Below are 22,738 nucleotides of genomic sequence, written 5' to 3'. Positions count from 1 at the left end.
AGCAAGTAAGGTACATCTAGCCTCAAATATGCGATGGTAAATAATTTTTTCCACGTGACTGTTTTTCTTTGTGTTTTCATTGGTTCACGCGCAGTCCGTGTTTATTTCCGGAAGTGATCTGTACCATCACGATTATCACCTAAAATAACAAACGTCACAACTACAGTATTGGTAAGTCTTTAATCTGTAATGTTGTATTTCTCATTTTGTGATGTAAAGAATCGATCAATATGTTGCTATAACGTCACTATTAACCACTGTCTAATGGGCTTGGTAGCTTACGTAATGGAAGAATTTCATGTCTTTGTTAAGACATCGACTTCATGTAAAATGTCTCGTCGTTAAGTCCCAGTGTTATATTTGAGGCGGTTAATGGACTGTTTATAAAAAAAAGACTACGTGAAAAGCAACAGTGAATCGACTGTTAGTGACATTATTTTAGCTCGGACGTCGTCGATACAGTCATCCATTACGAAAATTCTCCAATCTAATATGAGTGAATAACAACGTCTTTTTTAAATATTGCAGCCATTTTAGGCGTTCCCTCACCTACAATATGGCGCACTGGTTTCATCGAAACCCCCTGAAGGCAACAGCGCCTGTGTCCTTCAATTTTTATGGCGTTGCTGGGAGCCCCACTGCAAATAAAATCTGCAAGTATGTCTGATTTGTGTTGGTCTGTTTTTTGTTGTTGTTGTTTTTAATAATGTCTGTTTTATCTCAAACGAACGTTTGTCATCTCTCCTGATAATGTGTTAAAGCCGACCAAATGCTCTTATCAGTCGCATAAGCTTTTTGATTTTGCTTTCTGTTCACCAAACGCAGTGACCTGAGGTCCATGAGGGCAAGGCTGTTGGAAATCTTCACGGATGTAACCTGCAATGCAGAGATCATGAAAAATGCCACAGATGCATACTTCTCTCTACTGCAGTGTTAGTTGTCACGCTCTACAAAATCCATATTCAAAATTAAAAGTAGAATAATGCATGCTGCTTTTAATAAATTCTGCCACAACAAATTGCATACCGAATTTGTACTCGTATCTACATACTGTACTTCTGTAACTGGAAGTACCTAATCAGAGAATGATGACAGCTACAATTGTGTGAAAACGTGTCTGAACCTTCTGGAAGTTCTCACATTTCTGCACAAAATCACCATCAAATGTAATCTGATCTTGTCAAAATCACACAGATTAAAAACAGTGTCTGCTTTAACAAAAAAAACCCCAAACATTTATAGGTTTTCATATTTTAATTAGGATAGTAAGGCAAACAATGACAGAACGGGGGTAAGTAAGTGAACCATCACATTTAATATTTTGCCCCGCCTCTTTGGCAGCAATAACTTCAACCAGACGCTTCCTGAAGCACATCAATCAGGAGTCTAATCTTGGCCCATTTTTCTCTACAAAATTGCTCTAGTTCAGTCAGATTCCTGGGATGTCTGGCATGAATCGCTGTCTTAATCTCATGCCACAGCATCTCAATGGGGTTCAAGTCTGGACTTTAACTTGGCCACTCCAGAACGTGTATTTTGTTCTTCTGAAACCATTCTGAAGTTGATTTACATCTGTGTTTTGGATCATTGTCTTGTTGCAGCATCAATACTCTTTTTTTTTTTTTAGCTTCAACTATCTGATGGATGGCCTCAGGTTTTCCTGCAAAACATTGTGATAAACTTTTGAATTAATTCTTCCATTAATGATTGCAAGTATTCCAGGCCCTAAGGCAGCAAAACAGCCCCAAATCATGATGCTCCCTCTACCATGCTTCACAGTGGGGATGAGGTGTTGACGTTTGTGAGCTATTTCATTTTTCCTCCACACATGGCGTTGTGTGATACTCCCAAACAATTCAACTTTGGTTTCATCAGTCCATAAAATAATTTTGCCAAAACTTCTGTGGGGTGTCGAACTGCCTTTTGTGAACATTAAACGCGCAACAATAGTTTGTTTTTTTTAGATGGCAGTGGCTTCCTCCTTGGTGTCCTCTCATGAACACTATTCTTGGCCATAGTTTACACATAGTTGATATATGCACAGAGATATTGGACTATGCCAGTGATTTCTGTTTGTCTTTAGCAGACACGCTAGGGTTCTTTTAAACGTCTTTGAGTATTCTGCGCTGAACTCTTGGCGTCATTTTTGGTGGACGGCCACTCCTTGGGAGAGAAGCAACAGTACCAATCTCTCTCCATTGTAGACAACTTCTCTGACTGTCGATCGATCAACATCCAGATTTTTAGAAATGGTTTTGTATTCTTTCAAGCTTTATATATATCAACAATCATTGATGGCAGTTTTTCAGACAGCTCTTTTGACCGAGCCATGATGTGCATCAGACAATGCTTCTCATCAAGACAACTCTTACCAAGTGTGGGTTTTATAGTGGGCAGGGCAGCTTTAAACCGCTCATCAGTGATTGGGCACACACCTGACTAAAATTGTTTGGTAAAAATTGATTTCAATTGCTCTTTAAGTCTCCTTAGGCAGAGGGCTCACTTATTTTTCCCCTTCTGTCATTGTTTGCATGCTATCCTCATTAAAATATGAAAACCTATAAATGTTTCGGTGGTTTTAGTTAAAGCAGACACTGTTTTTACATCTGTGTGATTTTGACAAAGATCAGATCACATTTGATGGTGATTTTGTGCAGAAATTGAGAAATTCTAAATGGTTCAGAATCTTTTTCATACCACTGTATGTTGAATGTGATGCTGGCGATTGTCAAATCAATGAGAATTGCAATAATTGTTCAGCTTTCATCAATCAATCAATCAATCAATACTTCTTGATTGTTAATCAAGTTCAGTTGTACTGTTTTGGAATACATTATAAAAGTGAAAAGCCCTTTTGCGATGCAGATAATTTGTAAACAATAACATTCTTCCATATCTTGCTGTTCTTTTTCATTGTGTTTGTGATAAAACAGGCTTTATTGCTTCTGTGGACGGAACTACACAAGAGAACAAGATGAGGTACATCCAGAACTTCAAATGGACGGATACTTTACAAGGAAACACACCAAGGTACAGATGTATTAGTTAGGCCAGGGGTGTCCAAAATGTTCCCCCAGTTGCCGTTTTTTTGTTCCAATTGATCCAGCTCACAGAATTTAACTAACGAGGTTTTTGCTGAAACAAACAGCACATGTCTGCAATCAACTGAATACTCTTGTAAGACGACAAGTTGGTGAAAAATGTAATCCATAGACCCTACTCACATGACGTCACAACCACGCCTCCGCGCCATATTGTCCGTCTACTCGTCGTTTTGACGCATTACCGCTACGTAAATTCCTCCTATTATGGCGTGTTTTTCTGCTCGTTAACATTAATAATCAAAATGGTGAAGGCGTGTGTGGCGGTTGGTTGCAATAACAGAGAAGATAGACGGAGAGACTTGAAGTTCTTCCGTATTCCGAGAGACCCCGAGAGGACAGCGAGATGGACTGCTGCAATTCGACGAGAAAACTGGGCTCCAAACGATTACCACAGATTATGTAGTAGTCATTTTATATCTGGTAAGATGCATTTAATATATATTTAGAGGGTTTTGGGCTGACAACCACAATTAAGATCATTGCGAGGCTAATCGCTGACAACATACAGTTTCAAATTCAAGATGCTTATTTCTTCCACCATCATTACATTTTGAATAATATTTAGCTGGTACCAAGTGAAAGAAGCTGGCCTCGTCTACGGATCATCAGTTTAACAGGGGTGTCCAAACCTTTTGCAAAGGGGGCCAGATTTGGTGTGGTAAAAATGCGGGGGGCTACCTTGGCTGATTTACATAGAACAATATATTTAAACAAATTTTAGCAAGCCCTTCTGTGTGTCACATTTGCTTTATTATTATTTTTTAAAATTCATAATTTCAACAATCTCGTCTTTGTGGCGTTCTCTTTCGACACTCGGGCTCTTGCGAAATACTGCTGCTGTGAAATTAAACTAGCGTCAAGTTGCTATAATTTCTCGCTGCGTATCTTTCCTGTAATATTGTCGTACATGTCAGCGTGTCTTGTTCGGTAATATTATCGCGTCACTTCGAACTCTTTGAAAACAGCGACTGTCTCTTTGCAAATGAGGCAGACACAGTTGTTGCGTGTTTTATTGAAGAAATAGTCCAATATCCACCTATCCTTGAAGCATCGGCCATTGCAGTCAATTTTTTTTTATTGATTGTCGCCATTTTAGAAAATTGGAAGCAAAGGGTCACACGGGGTAATGTTGCTTAGAGTGCTGCTCTTAAAGTTTTTCAAACTTTCGTGAGAATAGGCTGATTTTGTGTGGACAAGATAGTTGTAGATACAGTGCTGCTCGAAAGTTTGTGAACCCCACAGCGATGGTCAGATTTTTTGTAAAAAAAACTAAAATAACCTTATTAAATGTTAAGTTATACCCAAATCCACAATACTGACATTCCAAATAATGGACTGAAACAAAAGAAATAGTTATATTGTCATTCTTTATTTAACAAAAGTGGTTGATTTAAGAAAAACTCAGATATCATGTGTGCAAAAGTATGTGAACCCCTTCAGTTAATAGGATATTGCGCCTCCTTTTGCAGAGATTACCTCAACCAAACGGTTTCTGTAGTGACTAATCAGCCTCTCACATCTACTTTGGGGGATTTTTGCCCATTCTTCCTTGCAGAACGCAGTCAGTTGAGAGAGGTTTGATGGGCGTCTGGCATGAACTGCTCGCTTCAGGTCCCGCCACAGCATTTCAATGGGATTTAGGTCAGGACTTTGACTGGGCCAGTCCAGAACACGAATCTTCTTCTTTTTCAGCCATTCCTTGGTTGTATTGCTGGAATGCTTTGGATCATTATCATGTTGCATGATCCACCTTCTGCCAAGCTTTAACTTCAAAACAGATGGCGTCAGGTTATGTTCTAGGATTTGACAATATTCCTCAGAATTCATGATTCCCTGGACTATGTGGAGTTGTCCAGGTCCTGAGGATGAAAAGCAAGCCCAGATCTTGACATTCCCACCTCCATGCTTCACTGTTGGGAGAAGGTTCTTTTGGTGGTATGCAGTGTTGACTTTTCGCCAGACATGGCGGTTTTGGTTGTGACCAAACAGTTCAATTTTGCACCTAAATCAGTTGATGAAAACTCTTTTTAATTTAGTCTCGACAACACAACTGTTAAAAAAAACAAAAAAAAACTACTGAATTGATTGATTAGGAAATCAGGTTGAAATAATAGAAAATTCCAAAATGTTGAGGGGGTTCACAAACTTTTGAGCAGCACTGTATCAGGGTAGCAGATGTCAGGCATAAAGGGCGAAGACAGCGGGTCGAAAAATATCGATTTAGGCATCAGATATGGATCTGGCGAATTGATAGACTGAAGCTTTTCCACATAACGCCTTTTATGCAACGCATCCAATGAGTTTACAGCGTCTTAAAGCACCGGGGCTTCCATGAATTGCTCTATAAACTGAACGACTAATTGAAACCATTGAGAATAGGGCTAAACAGAGACGGACAATATGGCGGCTGGATACAGCGACACGTCATTCTGTGACGTTGGTGAGTCTATATCGGTTGGAATTAAAACATGCACCCACTGTTGTCCTTTTTTGGAATAGTTTGGACATCCCTTATTTAGGCCTTTTCACTTTCAATGCAGCAACATATTGTACATCACTACTGTTTAGGGCTGCATCTAACGATTATAATCGATGAATCAGACAATTAATTAATTGATTAATCAGATCGAAGTCACTTTTTTCAGTTCCCTTCACAATTTAACTTGAAGTTGTTTTAGGCATGTTGTAAGTAGCAATGAAGACAAAATGGATGACAGTTCCCTTAAAAAATAATATTTTATTATAGACAAGTTTCCTGAGCGAAATATGGGTGGCCCCATCTTGGAAAATTACTGCTCCAAACTTCCGGTTTAGAAAAAACACTCATAAGTTGCGGTTGAAGTTAGCAGTGTGTTGACAAAGTTAAAACTGCAAAATCAAGCCAAAGGAACTCACGGAATCTCCAAAAATATTCAGCGCGACGTAGATGAGATTGTATGATTGTTCTTATCACTTCGTTGATCATTCGTGGACAAAATTATAACAACCTGTCAGCCTGTGTTGACGTGAGGCCACTTGACTGACCAAAATGAGGTGAAATTACAAATTATATTACATTTGTTGAATGCAGAAGAGCTGATACGGATTTTGATGTTACAAGAAAATACTAGAGCTGGGAATCTTTGGGCACCTAACGATTCGATTACGATTACGATTCAGAGGCTCCGATTAGATTATAAAACAATTATTGATGCACCCCCCTTCTTTTTTTTTTTTTTTTTTTTATGTTTTGTACATTAGTTCCAAAATTGTTCAAAAATACTCTCAGGCTAAACCAAACTACTATTTCAGTATCAAGTTAACATATAGCAGTAAACAAATATACAAAATAACAGTAAATAAAAAAACTCCACCCCATTCTGTATCAGCAGCTTTAAACTACATTCAATTAATTTAATGTTGTGAATCAACCGTTAAAGTTGTTAAAATTGCTCCCATTATTTCCACTATTTCCCTTTTGTCTACTTTCGACATGTGAAAGTTTTAAAACTATTTTAAAGATAGATTCAAGTCAATATTTTACCGATTTAGGAGTATTTTAGATAAAAAGTTAATTAGGTTTGCTTGGAAGGTTCGCTACAACAGCCTTGCAGGGAAGTGTACTGCTTTAAGATGGTGGCCGTTTACTAACGCCCGCATCTAGCTTTTTGTAGATGTGCTGCTAACGCTACCGAATCTATATTGAATCTAGTCCTATATAAATGATATCTACCTTAACATTATGTAAATGTACTTTGTAGCAGCTTTTCGGCAGCAGTCAGGTATGTTGTTGTGTTTTTTTAATCTCGTGGCATGAGTTGAGCTAGAGCCGTGAGTTGAGCATTGGCATTATCCGAGGCGCCGGGTAATGAGAAGCATGATGTTTAGCTACTCTCGCTCCGTTCCTCATTCCGAAGACCGCGTGGCGCCCTGAGTGTGTTGTACATCTGCTTTACTTGGCATATTTCAATAATCGGAATTTGGATGTTTGTGAATCGTTCTCGAATCTTCCACGGCCGAATCGCGAATAATCTAAGAATCGGAAATTTTGCACACCTCTAGAAAATACCACAAGGTACAGTGCCCTCCATAATTATTGGATTTATAATAATTGTTATATTATTATTATATTATTGTTTTTTAGCTTCTAATATATATTTTTTTCTAAATAATATGGGACCTTAATGGAAAAAAAGGGAAAAATGCAACCTTCAATACAAGTGCATTTATTCAGTGGGGGAAAAAAAAATCGCACATATAGAAATAATTATTTGACATCAAATAATGTGTGTCACAATTATTAGGACCCTTGGTGTTAATACTTTGTACAACCCCCTTTTGCCAACAAAACAGCACCTAATCTTCTCCTATAATGTTTCACAAGATGGGAAAAGACAGAAAGAGGGATATTCAGCCATTCCTCTTTGCAGAATCTCTCTAAATCATTCAGAGACCCGGGTCCTCTCCTCTGTACTCTCCTCTTCAGCTCACCCCACAGGTTTTCAATGGGGTTGAGATCTGGGGACTGAGATGGCCATGGGAGGAGCTTGATTTTGTGTCTGGTGAACCATTTCTGTGTAGATTTGGCCATACAGTATGTTTAGGGTCATTGTCTTGCTGAAAGACCCAGTGACGACCCATCTTCAGCTTTCGGGCAGAGGGCAACAGATTTTGATTTAAAATGTCCTGGTATTTCAAAGCATTCATAATGCCATGCACCCTAACAAGGTTCCCAGGGCCTTTGGAAGAGAAACAGCCCCACAGCATCACTGACCCACCCCCATACTTCACAGTGGGTATGAGGTGCTGTCTACTCGCCAACAAGCTGTTTGGGAGGCATGCACGGAGAAAAGCTTTCCTCACTCACAATCATAAACGCAAACGTCTGGAGTTTGCCAAGCGGTATTGGGGCTTCAACTGGGACCGTGTGCTTTGGTCAGATGAGACCAAGATTGAGCTTTTTGGCAACAAACACTCTTAAGTGGGTCTGGCGTGCCACGAAAGATGCGCATGCTGAAAAGCACCTCATACCCACTGTGAAATATGGGGGCGGGTCAGTGATGCTGTGGGGCTGTTTCACTTCCAAAGGCCCTGGGAACCTTGTTAGGGTGCATGGCATCATGAATGCGTTGAAATACCAGGACATTTTAAATCAAAATCTGTTGCCCTCTGCCCTAAAGTTGAAGATCGGTTGTCACTGGGTCTTTCAGCAAGACAATGACCCTAAACATATGGCCAAATCTACACAGAAATGGTTCACCAGACACAAAATCAAGCTCCTCCCATGGCCATCTCAGTCCTCAGATCTCAACCCCATTGAAAACCTGTGGGGTGAGCTGAAGAGGAGAGTACAGAGGAGAGGACCCAGGTCTCTGGATGCTTTAGAAAGATTCTGCAAAGAGGAATGGCTGAAGATCCCTCTTTCTCTCTTTTCCCATCTTGTGAAACATTATAGGAGAAGATTAGGTGCTGTTTTGTTGGCAAAAGGGGGTTGTACAAAGTATTAACACCAGGGGTGCTAATAATTGTGACACACATTATTTGATATCAAATAATTATTTCTTTATGTGGGATTTTTTCCCCACTGAATAAATGCACTTGTATTGAAGGTTGCATGTTTCTCTTTTTTTCCATTAAGGTCCCGTATTATTTAGAAAGAAAGAAAAATATTAGAAGCTAAAAAACACATAATTTTTATAAATCCAATAATTATGGAGGGCACTGTATGTACGTACATATAAACAAACATGTCATCCTTTTTTATTGCTGATATTGATCGCTGATATTGACTTTCACCTGACATTACGACCTCCGGATGGGCTTTCTCCCACTGTCCTCGGTAATTCCAGCTCCAATAGCGTATCTTAAAGTTTCTGCACTTAAAAAGCTCGTAGTTGGCTCTCGGGATTGAGCTGACGGTCCACTATGAGGCGAACCACCGCCTCCAGCCCCAGCCTCTCGGCCGCCCCAGGATAGAACGACGTAGTCTTGATATGTGTCCATCAATGTAGAGTAAGTGTTGCTGTGAGGCAGATCAACTTATCTTCCCTTGCCTAACAGTGTTTTCCACCTGTAAGCAAACGAACAAACAAAAAACTTGTAACACTTGCATTCACATGTTGATTTAATTGTACCATGCTACACGTACTGATTAGCAACAGGCTAGCAGCAGATACAGTAGTTGTGGTAAATATTAAAGATCATCATAATTAAAATAATCACCATAATAAAAATATCAAAGGCAACAAGTCGTTTAATGCACAAAATTTTCGCTTTAGTATTTTTTTAGCACCGGACACATGAAAATGCAATGATAGGAAGAACATATCTTCCAAAACACAGCGGCAATGTTGTCTTCCCTTGTCGTGATGATGGCAAATGGATGCGGGATTTCCAAATTGTCTTTTAAAGGGATGTTGATGAGTAATATTACTCAAGCTCCACTGTTGTTTTGGATGGAGAAATTTTAAAACGGAAGTTGCTTGCAGACATAAGGAAGTAAAGCGGAAGTAGCTCGGATCTTGTCTGTAGCTTCCTGATTTAACTGTAGTCTACAACTTCTTAAAGTTTTTAATAAAGGTTCTGAGTATAAAATATATATTTAAAAAAATTCTTGTGCACAAATCAAACAAAAGTCCTGTTCATTCAAATAAGAAAAATTAATGCTGATAGACATTTTTTTTCTTGTAGGCAAAGTGCTGATATAAATTGTGTCAATGACTCATTTATTTTCTTTAACTAAACAATAAAATCGAATAAAGAGGAGCCAGACTGTAATGAATCCGTTTTCTTTATCAAACAGTTGTTCATAAATACGATCCAAATCCAATTTCAATGGACTCTGAATCGTATGACATTTACTGTTTGAATGGGAGTTTGTTTTAAAAGGGGACTCTAAGCTTTTATATGAATGAGTTTTTGTTTGTGGTTTCTTCATAAAAACAAATGAGACAATTTTACTATCTAACAATGACAAAGTGCTAATATGCTTCTCCAAAACATAATACAAACGGATACTTAAGACACAGATTAGCATAGTCGCTAACTAGCTTAGCGCTCCGTGCTAAGTAGTAATGTCTCATCAACAAAGAATATACAAACAATACAATTTGCTTTATTTACTCACCTCTGACAGAGGCACACTGGATCTAACAACACAAAAGACAATCTAACTCTCAAAAAACAAACCAACAAACAAAGACCCAAATGGGACTGCTCATGGCCCCCAGCAAAAATCGATTCTAAAATTCATTGGCACTAATTTATTAATTGATTTTAATCAATTAGTTGTTTCAGCCTTACTACTGCTTTACCTCAATAGTTTGCTAAGTAAAATTAAGTTAGCCACAAGCATTGTAATGTTTATGCTTGCAAAATCATCATTAAAGTTGATGATTTTATTTTAACATTTACCATGTTCCATTTGCTCTTAGTGCCCAACAAGATGCAGTGTTCGAGCTGATCTCCATGGCCTTTAACGTAGCGCTCTGGTACACCAAGTTTGCCTCGAGACTTGCTGGAAAAGAAAAGTATGTGTCCGTGGAATTGTCTTGAAATGTTGCAGACTTTAATAAGTAGTTGTAAATGAGATGTTTTTCCTCTATGACAGTGTTTCAGAGGATGAAGCAAAAGAAGTCCACCGCAGCCTGAAAGTTGCTGCTGGAATCTTCAAAGCTCTCAAGGTGACAAATATGTAGGGAAAAGTTCTATATTAAATACGTGTTACTTGATTGTCGACACATTGGTGCTGGTAATATGGTGTTTTTTTTGTTGTTGTTTTTTTTAATTGGGCATTTTACTATTTTATGATAGAGAAAAAGATGGACTGAAAAATGAGCAAAAATCGATTGGTAAAGATATAGAACTGAAACGAATACTCTAGCAACTCGAGTAACTCGAGTTTAAAAACTGATCCGAGTAATTTTATTCACCTCGAGGAATCGTTTAATTTTGCTAGCTCTAAGCATCCCGTTTTGCCCGGACTGCGTTTAATGCGGGACAACGTGCTGACGTCACGTGCGTAGAGGCAGAAGCAATAAAAAGAAAAAAAAAAAAACTTACCGCAGCCGACAGCCGCTACAAACTCCGCTGACGTTGCTAAAAACTACGCCCGTATGATGCTAGTTTGGTAGCAGGTAGTGTCCGATGCGTCTCATAGATATCGCATGCATTTAGGACTAGATGCGAAATGACAGACTCGGCCGCGTATGGGCAGCGTTAGTAAACAGCCGCCATCTTTAAGCAGTAGACGTCTCATCGCTAATAAATATAACGTTACTGTCACACGCTCACGTAACGTTAGCCCTTTGGGGGGCTAGGATTCTATTGATTATGACCACTGTCGATGCGTGGCTAGCGTGTCTTACATACAGGCTTTATTTAATCTGTAAAAACACAGCGTTGTAGAGTGATGAGGGTGTAAAATTAAAACATAATAAAGCTAACTCAGTTTTAGCTCAGTAGTCATTGCTGAATAAATGTGGTCCAATACAGCAGGTATCATACATTTATTTTGAACGCTGCAAAAACTCAAAATCCTACCAGTACTTACAGTTTAGACTAACTTAAAACTCAACTTAAAGATAGCTTGACACAAATGGAAACTAAATTGAAACACGTGGGAAAAACACGTAGCTTTCAAGTGATGTGTGTTGTGAAGCGTAATTACATTTTTAGGTAAGATAATTTTTTTTTTTTTTTTTTTAATATATAAGGTCTAGAAGTTTTTTGAGTGAAAGCAGTGAATTTTTTTTTCTAGTCACATCTTAGATACAATTGTTGGCTGTTTTCAACAATGTACATCGAAAATAAAGACACTGATTGACTGAAAATGGTTCAATATTGGATTAAATGTCTTTTTTTTCTCATGTATATGTATAATTGCTCTTTACCTAAAAAAAAAAAAAAAAGTTTTATCCGATTACTCGATTAATCGATCGAATTTTCAGTCGATTACTCGATTACTAAAATATTCGATAGCTGCAGCCCTAGTAAAGATTCTATTTCGTTATCTTTTTCTTGGATAAGATGATTGAAGCCGATATGAAAAAGTATGATATTGGCCGATTGCATTGGTTGAGGTCCGGATCGAGATTAGTCTCACTGGGGCCCCAATTAAAAGTAAAGAACTGGAGAAAACTAAATTTTGCTAATTTTCCTACAGGAGGTCCACATCCCTCGTCTCATCACCCCTGCTGAAAAAGGTAGAGATCTGGATCCCAGAGTGATTGATGCATACATCATCCAGTCTCAGGCAGAAGCACAAGAAGGTACCGTCTTCCATTTCCATGTTTCCATTTTAAATTAGCTTTATTGTACTTTTGCTTTTGTTTCATATGGTGCACTTTTTGACCAAATCTTTAAATCGCGTTGTACTCTGTACAAATCAGTAAAGGCTTTCTATTCTAGGCTTTCTATTCTAGTCTGTTGGATTTTTGTTTTCTGCTTTTAAGTGCCTCATATCATTGAGAATGTTAACTAACATTCTTGTTCATCCACAGTGACAATCGCCAGAGCCATTGAACTGAAACACAGCTCATCAATTATTTCGGCATTGGCATCCGAGACGGCAAACTTTTATCAGAAAGCTGGTGAGTATTTGAAATCAAGATGAGTTGAAATCGGCATTTGTTTATTTCACTAAGGCCCCTTTTCCACGAATCTGGAACTGGTGCTCGTTCCGTGCTCGTGCTTGGGTGAGCACCGGTTCTTTGTTTCGATCACGCAAATATGAGCACTAGCCCCTGAAAACGGGTGCTCAGCAGGCACTTAGTCATTGCTGGGCCAGACAAGAACCAGCGAAGGGCTAACTACGTCAGGGGGCTGGTCCTTTGCACATGGAAAGCCAACTAAAGTTTGGGAAGCACGCAAAACGAACCAAGAACTACCATCACCGGACGAGCGCGTTCATTCTCTGGGTGGGAAAGGGATATATGAGTATTTAAATCCAAATCTAGGCAGTACGGTGGATCGCTTCAAAATATTTTGGGGTTTGAAAAAGTATGTTTAGGTTTTATTCAATGCATTTTCATTGAGCATCAATTATATATTGAATTTCGCTACTCAAAGTCTGACCTGGTTGCCATCCCATTCAAACAACCATTAGTCTAATGTACAAAAAGCTAAAGCTATTGAAACCTGCTGGTCGTATCTCCAGACCACACTCTGAACACTTTGGAGCCTGAGTACAGCAGCAAGTGGAGGAAGTATCTCCAGCTGAAGGCCTTCTTCTACATGGCTTATGTAAGTAATTTTTGCTTGGAAGGGGCACATGGATTGTTTGCTCTTGTGTTCAGAAGTATGGTGGTCTTATCGATTATTACTTGTCCTACTTTGTGTTTACAGGCGTACTGCTATCATGGACAGACACTGCTGGGGAATGATAAGTGCGGTGAGGCGATACGATCTCTCCAAGAAGCAGAAAAAGGTTCGGTATTTGTCTTCATATACTTTTGGAATTTTTTAAAAACCATTTTTTGTGTGATATTACTTAAAATTCATATTGCAGTACTATTTGAACCATCAATACTAGATTTTGTATGCGTTGGTGTGTGGACTGCTACTCTGGTATGAAAAAGTATTTGAACCTTTTGGAATTTCTTACATTACTGTATAAAATCACCATCAAATGTGATCTGATTTTTGTCAAAATCACACAAATGAAAAAAACTGCTTTAACTAAAACCACGCATACATAGGTTTTCATATTTTAATGAGGATAGTATGCAAACAATGACAGAAGGGGGGGAAATAAGTAAATGAACCATCACATTTAATATTTTGTGGCCCCCCCTTTGGCAGCTAACTTCAACCAGACACTTTCTGCAGCTGCAGATCAGTCTGGCACATCGAACAGATCATGCCATAGCATCTCAATGGGGTTCAAGTTTAGACTTTGAGTTGGCCACTCCAGAACGTGTGTTTTGTTCTTCTGAAACCATTCTGAAGTTGTTTTACCTCTGTGTTTTGGATCATTGTCTTGTTGCAGCATCCATCCTCTTTTTAGCTTCAACTGTCTGACAGACGGCTTCAGGTTTGGCAGAAAACAGCCCCAAATCATGATGCTCCCTCCACCATGATTCACGGTGGGGATGAGTTGTTGATGTTGGTGAGCTGTTCCATTTTTTCCTCCACACATGACGTTGTGTGTTACTCCCAAACAATTGAACTTTGGTTTCATCAGTCCACAAAATATTTTGCCAAAACTTCTGTGGAGTGTCCAAGTGCCTATTTGCGAACATTAAACGAGCAACAATGTTTTTTTTTTTTATAGACAGCAGTCCCCTGGAGTGCTCGCATGTACACCATTCTTGGCCATTGTTTTACATATAGTTGATGTTTGCAACTGTACACAGAGATATTAGACCGTGCCAGTCATTTCTGTAAGTCTTTAGCAGACACTCTAGGGTTATATTTTACCTCTCTGAGTATTCTGTGCTGAACTCTTGGTATCATCTTTGGTGGACGGTCATTCCTTGGGAGAGAACCAACAGTGCCAAACGCTCTCCATTCGTAGACGACTTCTCTGACTGTCGATTGATGAACATCCAGACTTTCTGAGATGGTTTTGTATCCTTTCCCAGCTTTATACAAATCAACAATCGTTGAACAGCTCTTTTGACCGAGCCATGACGCACATCAGACAATGCTTCTCATCAAGACAATTCTTACCCGGTGTGTGTTTCATAGTGGGCAGGGCAGCTTTAAACCACTCATCAGTGATTGGGCACACACTTGACTTAAAATGTTTGGTAAAAAATGGTTTTACAATTGCTGTTTAGGTCTCCTTAGGCAGAGGGTTTCTTACTTATTTTTCCCCCTTCTGTTATTGTTTGCATGCTATCCTCATTAAAATATGAAAACCTATAAATATGTGGGTGGTTTAGTTGAAGTAGACACTGTATTTTCATCTGTGTGATGATGACAAAGATCAGATCACATTTGATGGTGATTTTATGCAGAAATGTGAGAAATTCCAAAAGGTGTACTTCCAAAAGATGTATTATGCAAAACTGCCAATACAGGAAGAACAGACATTTCAAGTACGTAACTTCCAAGCAGGTTAAAAATAACTAAGAGTTTTAAAAAAGGAGTACAACACACACACAATAAAACAATGCTTTGGCTTCTTTCCTCAGTTTTCTTAAAGTTCACAAAAGCTAAACATGTATCTTTTCTTCTTTTATTATTGTTTTTTTTTAATAACAATACATTAATACATTCACAATGGAAGACAAAGAAGAAATTACCTTCTGCCAACAGATTGAATTGTTTTAAAGCAATTGAAGTCATTAAGGCAGAATAAATAGTTTGTTTGCTTTTTACCACTAGGTACACTAACACAGTTCAATTCTAAATAACTACAATTTGTCAAGGACTCATGTCATAGTTATTCAGCTATTGCAAATTCCTTGATAAACATTAAGTCCTGTATTTGTATCAAGTTTTGCTAGGTGAGTTTAGTTTGGTCAAGTAAATATCATTTGGTGATCTTTTGGTACATACAGCGAAGCATTACACAGGTTTGTCTGTACAAGCCCAAATACTTTCAAACCCTCACTTTAATTACTTGCTTCCTCATTGAATTAACATGATAACATTTCTTCTAGCTTATTCACGTGCCGAGGAGCTGTGTAAAGAGTACCGTCATACCAAAGGCCCGGGATCCACTGCCAAACCATCTGAACAACTTTTCTTCCTCAAACTGGGTGGCTTCATTAAGAACACACTGGAGAAGTGCCAGAGAGAGAATGGCTTCATGTGAGTTAAAAACATACTCGAAACGCCAGTAGAGCACATGAAAACAAAAACTCATTTGAGTATGGGGGTGGGAACCTCTGGGTACCTCAGGATGCAATTTGCGATACAAAGCTCACGATAATGATGATCAAACGATATGGTGATACAACAGTTATCGATACATGGGTCTTGAAATTATTCTTTGGTATTCTACAAAACAACTAATACAGGAAAAACAAGTTATTTTCATCCTTCTGCTGTGAATTGGAATGAGTTAATCACTCCAACTTCCAACAGATTTGGCGTCTATGGCAGCCAATGCCAGGCAATGACTTCACTCATTCACTCCCAGCCATTTTCACCGGAGCAAGGCCCTTCGCTCCCGGCCGTTTTACTGGATTTTGACTGATTTTGCAAGGCCCACGGAAAATTCTTTTCTATTCCTATATGAACATGGAACCCACCAAAAGAAAGATTACTCTTTTCTTTCAGCAGAAAAAAAAGTTAGTTCACATCGTTTTCTATTCTTTAGAAATCAGCATTAGAAAATAGCTTAGTTTGAGCAATTTTCTAATTTCTGATGAAAAAACAGAGAAATTGAGCTTTTTGTGAAAGGATACATTTCAAACATAACTTTTGACTTTAACGCAGCTATTTTTTGCTTTAGTTACATCCCAAACATCTATGAATAATGTTTTCCTTTTACAAAATAACAAACAATAAGACAAATAGAGCTTTTGATCGCAAAGTAACAATTTATTTACACATAACTAAACTATTGAATTGTTGAACTTTTTGGGCACATAACAACGGGGAAGGCTCCCGGTTGAATGAGGTGGCTCCCAGTAATCTGATGAGTCCGGATCGAGATTGGTCTCACTTTTTTCACCATCTTCATCGTTGGGTTCAAGCTCGAGTAACACAACGTGAGCTCTGCAGAACGCATGTGGAACCTGACTCAGTTGTGGCATCACCGTCTGTCTCATCAAGATATTTTTCTTGAACCTTTCTTTGACGATGGTTTTGTTTTCTTTTCAAAACACTCCACCAGTGTCGTTTGCCTTTTTTTCACGATCGTTCTCCATATTTTTCTCAAATTCTCACGCGTGTTTACAAGATCCCTCCAACTTCCGTTTCCTGACTATTTTTATTCACTTCCTTTCTTGGCCCTAGATGAGTTCTTACAAAATGCGTTACTGCCCTCCAGTGGCCAGTTTTATTGCTTTAAAATGAGTTTTGACCTTTGTGCATTGGAGTTTAAGTGCAACAGAACCTAGAGATGCCTCTTGTAATAAAAAACGTAAATGATGTATAAATACGTTTCTGGGACACTGAAACAATTAAAAATAGAACGTATTTATACGTTTTTTGGAGCAAATTAGTTAATCTGGGGGCCTTTCACTCATTTTCTGTTGATTTTCAGTCACTAACGGCATGACATTAGCGGTGCTCGACATCCAATTCATTTTGACTGGATTGGATGTCTACCGCCGTCAATGGCACTGAAACCAGAGCATTCACAGCCAGTCTTGTGGGCATTAACAAGTCACTTGTTGATTTGGAGGCATTTGCGGGTCACATCCTGTTTATTTGGCTCAAATGCCCACAAGACCGGCTGTGAATTCTCTAGTTTCAGTGACATTGACGGCGCTAGACAGCCAATCCAGTCAAAAAAAAAAAAAGTGGCTGTCTAGCTTCGTCAATGGCTGCCAGTGAGCTAACCTGGACACTATTCTAATGGAAGATTTTGGTAACAACTTATTGGTTCCTTTTTTTTCTATAAACAGTGACACCTTTTTAAAATTATATATATTCTTTGTGGGAGCATATCGATAACGTTGCGACAAAGTATCGCCATATAGCACCACATCGATATATATTCACACCCCTAATTGAGTAGTCAACTCTTTTTAAAAGGTGCCCTGGAGTACTTGGTAATGTGTGAATACTTGTCCAAAAATGTTGCACCGGCAATACTATTTGGGAAAAACTTTCAGGGTAGATTAATGATAAAGTTCGTACATTCTGATATAAATGTGGGTACTTGATTTAGTGAACCTTTTCAATTGCGTGACAATTCTAAAGCTAGAAGCTGGCTAAGTCATGTTGAAAACAAACATAAAAATGTAAATAATGATTGACAATAAGATGACTTGAAATATTGGGAAGTAAAATTGTTTTGAGTTGTAGTTTTATTGGTCAAGTTTATCAATTTAATCATTTTTCCAGATACTTTCACAAGGTACCATCAGAACCACCCCAGTTGGAGATGAAGGCGAGCTATGGCCTGGCCGAGCCAGTCCCCTTTGAGCTGCCAGCCCCCAGTGAGTTGTGTACTCCAGAAGTTTATGCCACCTTTGACTTGACAAAGGGCACCAAAAAGGAAAAGGTACTATAACTTAACTCAGAGTATTTTTTTAAGCAGGGTTCTTAACCAGAACCCCACAAGTTTCAAATGTGCATTCACCAAACGCTTCGGAATTAGATGATTTTTTTTTTTCTTTTTTTTTTTCAAATGTAAAACTGATATATCTAAGCTAGCAAGCTAATATCTCAGCGAATTCATGTTCAACCTTTGTCATATTTCGAAAAAATGTTTTTAACATGTCGACATTTGAGTCCATGTCAAATGGTGGGCTGTTGTACTTCCTCATAGCCAGTGCAAGTCAGCCTTCTACTGAGCAAACAAGTTTTGTCTCCTATCAGAAAGAGGACTAGCAGTTGAAAGAAATGGAATAAAGCATGTAAGTTTAAGGAAAACCAGTCCAAAAACTGGTCTAAAACACAACTTTGCCTAAATACTGTGTCTTTACCTTAACCCCTTCAGCTCACTCACCGAACCCCTAGGGTTCAATCGAACCCAAGTGAAGAACCAGTACTTTAAAGCAATTGAAGATCAGAAATTAGAAGGCAACAAATATTTAACGGCACCATATGTTTGCTATTCTTACTTCCTCACCAGGTATACAGTATGCTCTAGTTCTGCTTCTTTACTTATATATCAGTGCTAACACAAACTAGCTTCGGAGGTAAAGTAGTTGCTCCGACCAGAATAGTATGGGTTCGAGTCTGAGTACTCTGTGACCATGTCAAGTGTTATTGACGGGTGCACATAAGTGGTTCGCATGCGCGCATGCGGTCTGGACGTAGACAAATGCGCTGGCCGTCAACGGCTTCCATACGCTTATGCGTACCGATGGCTGACCACTGTATTTGCGGCGGACACGAGAAAATAACTGTATAATAAATAATATAAAATAATAATAAAATGTCGAAGAGGCAGGCCACACTGAGTAATTACTTCCGTGTTCCCCCACCCCCGTCAAAAGACAGACAGACGACAGAGACGTCACCGGAGCTACCGAAAAAAAGGACTTTTGCTGAAAAGTGGCTACAGGAGGTACCGTGGCTAGAAGCAAATGATGCTCGCACGGAAATGCGGTACAAAATGTGCCGTGAGAATCGCCGATAAGAGCAGCGCATTTTATGTAGGGTCAAATAATTTCAGCCATCCAAACTTTGAAAAGCACGAAAAAAACAGAGCATGTGGCAATTAAGCAAACTATCGATGTCAAACAGGACCCCACTCGCCCTATGGACAAGTGGCGGAATAGGACGGAATAAAAGTAATGAACAGCGACATGCACTGACAAACGTGTTTTTGCTCGCATTTTACAAAGCTAAACATGCACGTTCAATGAGGTCTTATGAGGAGGACATCCCACTTTTAAAAAGGCTTGGAGTTAATGTGGGAGCTGCATAATGCCCTTTATTTTGAATTGCTTTTTATTTCTTTACATTTCACTTCAAAGTAATGGCAATTTTGTTGTGCCAGTTGATGTTAATCAAGCATTAATTGTTAATATAATTAATTAAAGTTAATTGGCTCTAAGTAAAGCTTGTCATAAATGTATCGCATCAGGCGGGTCGGCTCTCAAGCTCAATGAGGACCAAGTCACATCTCCAGGTCCTCCTCTGAGAACCTGGGCAAAAAAATTATGTGCACCCCTGGTTATTGAGCAAGATACTGAGCACTAATGTTCCTCCATAACCATTTACCTCAGTTCACAAGAAACTATTTCATTTTAAAATAAATAGATAAATAATAGGGTGCCACATTTAATTGTTTTTTTTTTTCCTCCAGGACAAACCTAAAGAAGAAGAAGTGAAACCAATGAAGGAACCCGATTTGAAGCCTCAGAAGGACACAGGCTGTACCGTTTCCTAAATTACATCGAGTCAATCATCCCATGCTGCAGTTGAATCCAACAGCCACACAAATAATCCTCTCTTCTCTTGTGTTTGGCTAGAATGTAGTGCTGTGCGATATAACTATACACATCACTGAAACGATATAAAACCTTCCATCGACATTTTACATATCTACTGTTAATTCATTTTGGCGAGCAGATAGTGCACAATTTGTGCTGAGTTGCTACATTGATGGGATTCTATATGCCTTGGTAGTACAGTACCACCAGTCAGCCTCAAGATTTCCATTTGATTGCCATTTGGCTCTTCCTGCCAACCACACGAATAATGCATGCTAGAGCAACACAATTAAAATGGCCACACAGACCACACAATTCGTTCCATTATAAATATAAATTAATTTATTGTTAATAACATGCTAATTTGATATACAGCAGTTTTAAACGTCAAAACCACTCGTCACAAGTATTAGTAACTAATTAGAGATCTTTTCATTTGAACAACAATATGTGTTCTATCATTTTGAGCAAAACTATGTATGCTACTGTGCTGGTTCTGTTTACCTTGGATAGTAAAGGTGTGTGAAATTTCCAATTTTTAGATTATTCAAGATTCGGCCGCTGAAGATTCAAGAACGATTCACAAACATCCATATTCCGATTATTTAAATATGCTAAGTAAAGCGGAACTAAAACACAGCACGGTCTTCGGGACACAATAAGGAACGGACCAAGAGTAAACATCCACAACTCATGCTAGATAAAAAAAAAACGCCGACAGCCGCTACAAACAACGCCCCGTTGCTACAAACTTGGCCCACATAATGCTACGGTAGATATAACATGTATGTAGAACTAGATGCAAAATGACAGACTCACCGGCGTTAGTAAACAGCCGCCATCTTAAAGCAGTAGACTTCTCAGGAAGGCGCTTTTGTAGCAAACCTTCCGAGCGAACCTAATTAACTTTTTATCTAAAATACTTCTAAATCGGCAAAATCTTGACCTGAATCTATCTTTAAATGATGAAACCGTTTTAAAACATTCACATGTCGAAAGTAGACGGAAGGGAAATTATGGAATAACAGGAGCAATTTTAGCAAATTTAGCGGTTGATTCACAACATTAAATAATTTGAATGTAGTTTAAAGCTACTGACACAGAATGGGGACTTGAGTATTTTATTTATTGTTTTGAACTGTTAACTTGATATTGAAATAGTAGTTTATTTAAGAGGATTTTTGTACTATTTTTGTAACTAATGTACGAAACATTAAAAGCAGCTAATAGCTGGGGGGGGGGGGGGGGGGGTATCAAGAATCGATTTAGAATCGAATCTTAACCTCTGAATCGTAATCGAATCGTGAGGTGCCCCAAGATTCCCACCTCTACTGGATAGTTTACATTGCAGCACTACTTGGTTCAATTAACATTTGCGGCAGGTACGTTTAAAGTCAGTTCGAAAAGCTGTCATTATTGTTTTATAATTCCTCACTAAAAATATATCATGTCATATCGAGATTGTGATATAAAATGGCCCTTACCGTGATTTTTTCCCCCCTATATCGCACAGCACTCCTAGAATATATTGTGTATTTCAATATAACATTAACATCATGATTGCTTGAACTAGTTATGGTCATTTAGAGCTCACAGTATAGCCCAAATATGTGTGGCATTTCATTAAAACGGTGTCTTTATTATGTAAACTCAAATGTAATCAACTCCAGTCTTTGCAAGGCTTCTCACATTTATTTTGAGCCCCTGGCCCAACGACATGGCTCTCAACAAAAAGTCAAAAGATGGAATTCCACAAAGGTATCAATTGAATTTGAAAATCCTTAACCTTTTTTTTAATATCAATTTAAAAAATGCTTTCCAAGAAATCTAATGTATCATTAGCTTTACATCAATGTAAATCAGTTAGTGGACAAATCAGTTAGTGGACAAATAGGATCAATAGTTTAATTTGCTTCATGTCGTAGTATAACAGTCATGTTAGGTCGCCACTATAGGCATTTTTGATATAGCTCTTTTAATTACTAATCAAATACACCACAAATAATAAAGCTCGATTAGTCTTGGGACTCAGCCCCTTGTAATCAAATTTCATTGTTAATTCATTTTATATAATTATTTTTAGATAACTTGTAATTGACAGTATACAATTCAGGGCGACTCAAATGATCTCGTCCAGATTAGTTTTCGCATGCATCACAATTGCCTTACATTACCTACTTAAATTATGTTTACCCGTGAAATGATGGAAAAAGCGCTGTTAATTGTTAACACTACTAGTACTGTAAGGTGTTGTTTTCCAAAGACCTTTGAGTACAATTGCATATGGACAATTATGAAACAAAAAAATGACCAAATGATTGCCATTTTTACATGAAGCCAACGTTCAGGTAAGGTTTTTAAATACGTTTACATGCTTGAACCGCGCAGGGTTGTAAATCAATTGACGTATTCTGTTTGCTCTATTTCAGCAATCCACCAAACCCTGCGAACTCGTAACTGTTTGCTGTTATTTTTGTGAATCTGTATGGTTACTTTCTACGGCAAAAACAAGATATATTGTTCAAGTCAGTCAGTAAAACTGTTAATTGTTCATCACAAGTTCCGTGTTGTTCTACTGTTAAAAAGAAAGACAAGGATGGAAAGATAAGCAGGTTATTCATTGTGTTGCATCGAGCGGTATCTGTT

General features: G+C 38.4%; 1 protein-coding gene across 1 annotated transcript; it reads left to right on the top strand.

Annotated features, from left to right (window-relative positions):
• Positions 1 to 88: 88 nt before the first annotated feature.
• On the top strand, positions 89 to 21,336 carry brox (BRO1 domain and CAAX motif containing). The gene is made up of 13 exons (XM_057823414.1): positions 89 to 171; positions 529 to 657; positions 826 to 932; positions 2,934 to 3,030; positions 10,517 to 10,612; positions 10,693 to 10,765; positions 12,247 to 12,352; positions 12,584 to 12,673; positions 13,240 to 13,325; positions 13,428 to 13,509; positions 15,692 to 15,842; positions 18,051 to 18,210; positions 19,966 to 21,336. The coding sequence occupies exons 2-13, from the start codon at positions 557 to 559 to the stop codon at positions 20,047 to 20,049; spliced, it is 1,233 nt and encodes a 410-aa protein (XP_057679397.1). The 5' UTR covers positions 89 to 171; positions 529 to 556; the 3' UTR covers positions 20,050 to 21,336.
• Positions 21,337 to 22,738: the final 1,402 nt, after the last annotated feature.

This window comes from Corythoichthys intestinalis, chromosome 19 (genome assembly GCF_030265065.1).
Source record: "Corythoichthys intestinalis isolate RoL2023-P3 chromosome 19, ASM3026506v1, whole genome shotgun sequence".
Lineage (NCBI taxonomy): Eukaryota > Metazoa > Chordata > Actinopteri > Syngnathiformes > Syngnathidae > Corythoichthys > Corythoichthys intestinalis.
This window is presented reverse-complemented; position numbering and strand designations above follow the sequence as displayed.

Excerpts from the sequence above, each read along its gene's own strand:
- brox (XM_057823414.1), top strand. The coding sequence starts at position 557 with ATGGCGCACTGGTTTCATCGAAACCCCCTGAAGGCAACAGCGCCTGTG. Across the intron at positions 933-2,933 it reads ATACTTCTCTCTACTGCAGT|GCTTTATTGCTTCTGTGGAC; the intron begins GTTAGTTGTCAC and ends GTGATAAAACAG. Across the intron at positions 10,613-10,692 it reads AGACTTGCTGGAAAAGAAAA|TGTTTCAGAGGATGAAGCAA; the intron begins GTATGTGTCCGT and ends CCTCTATGACAG.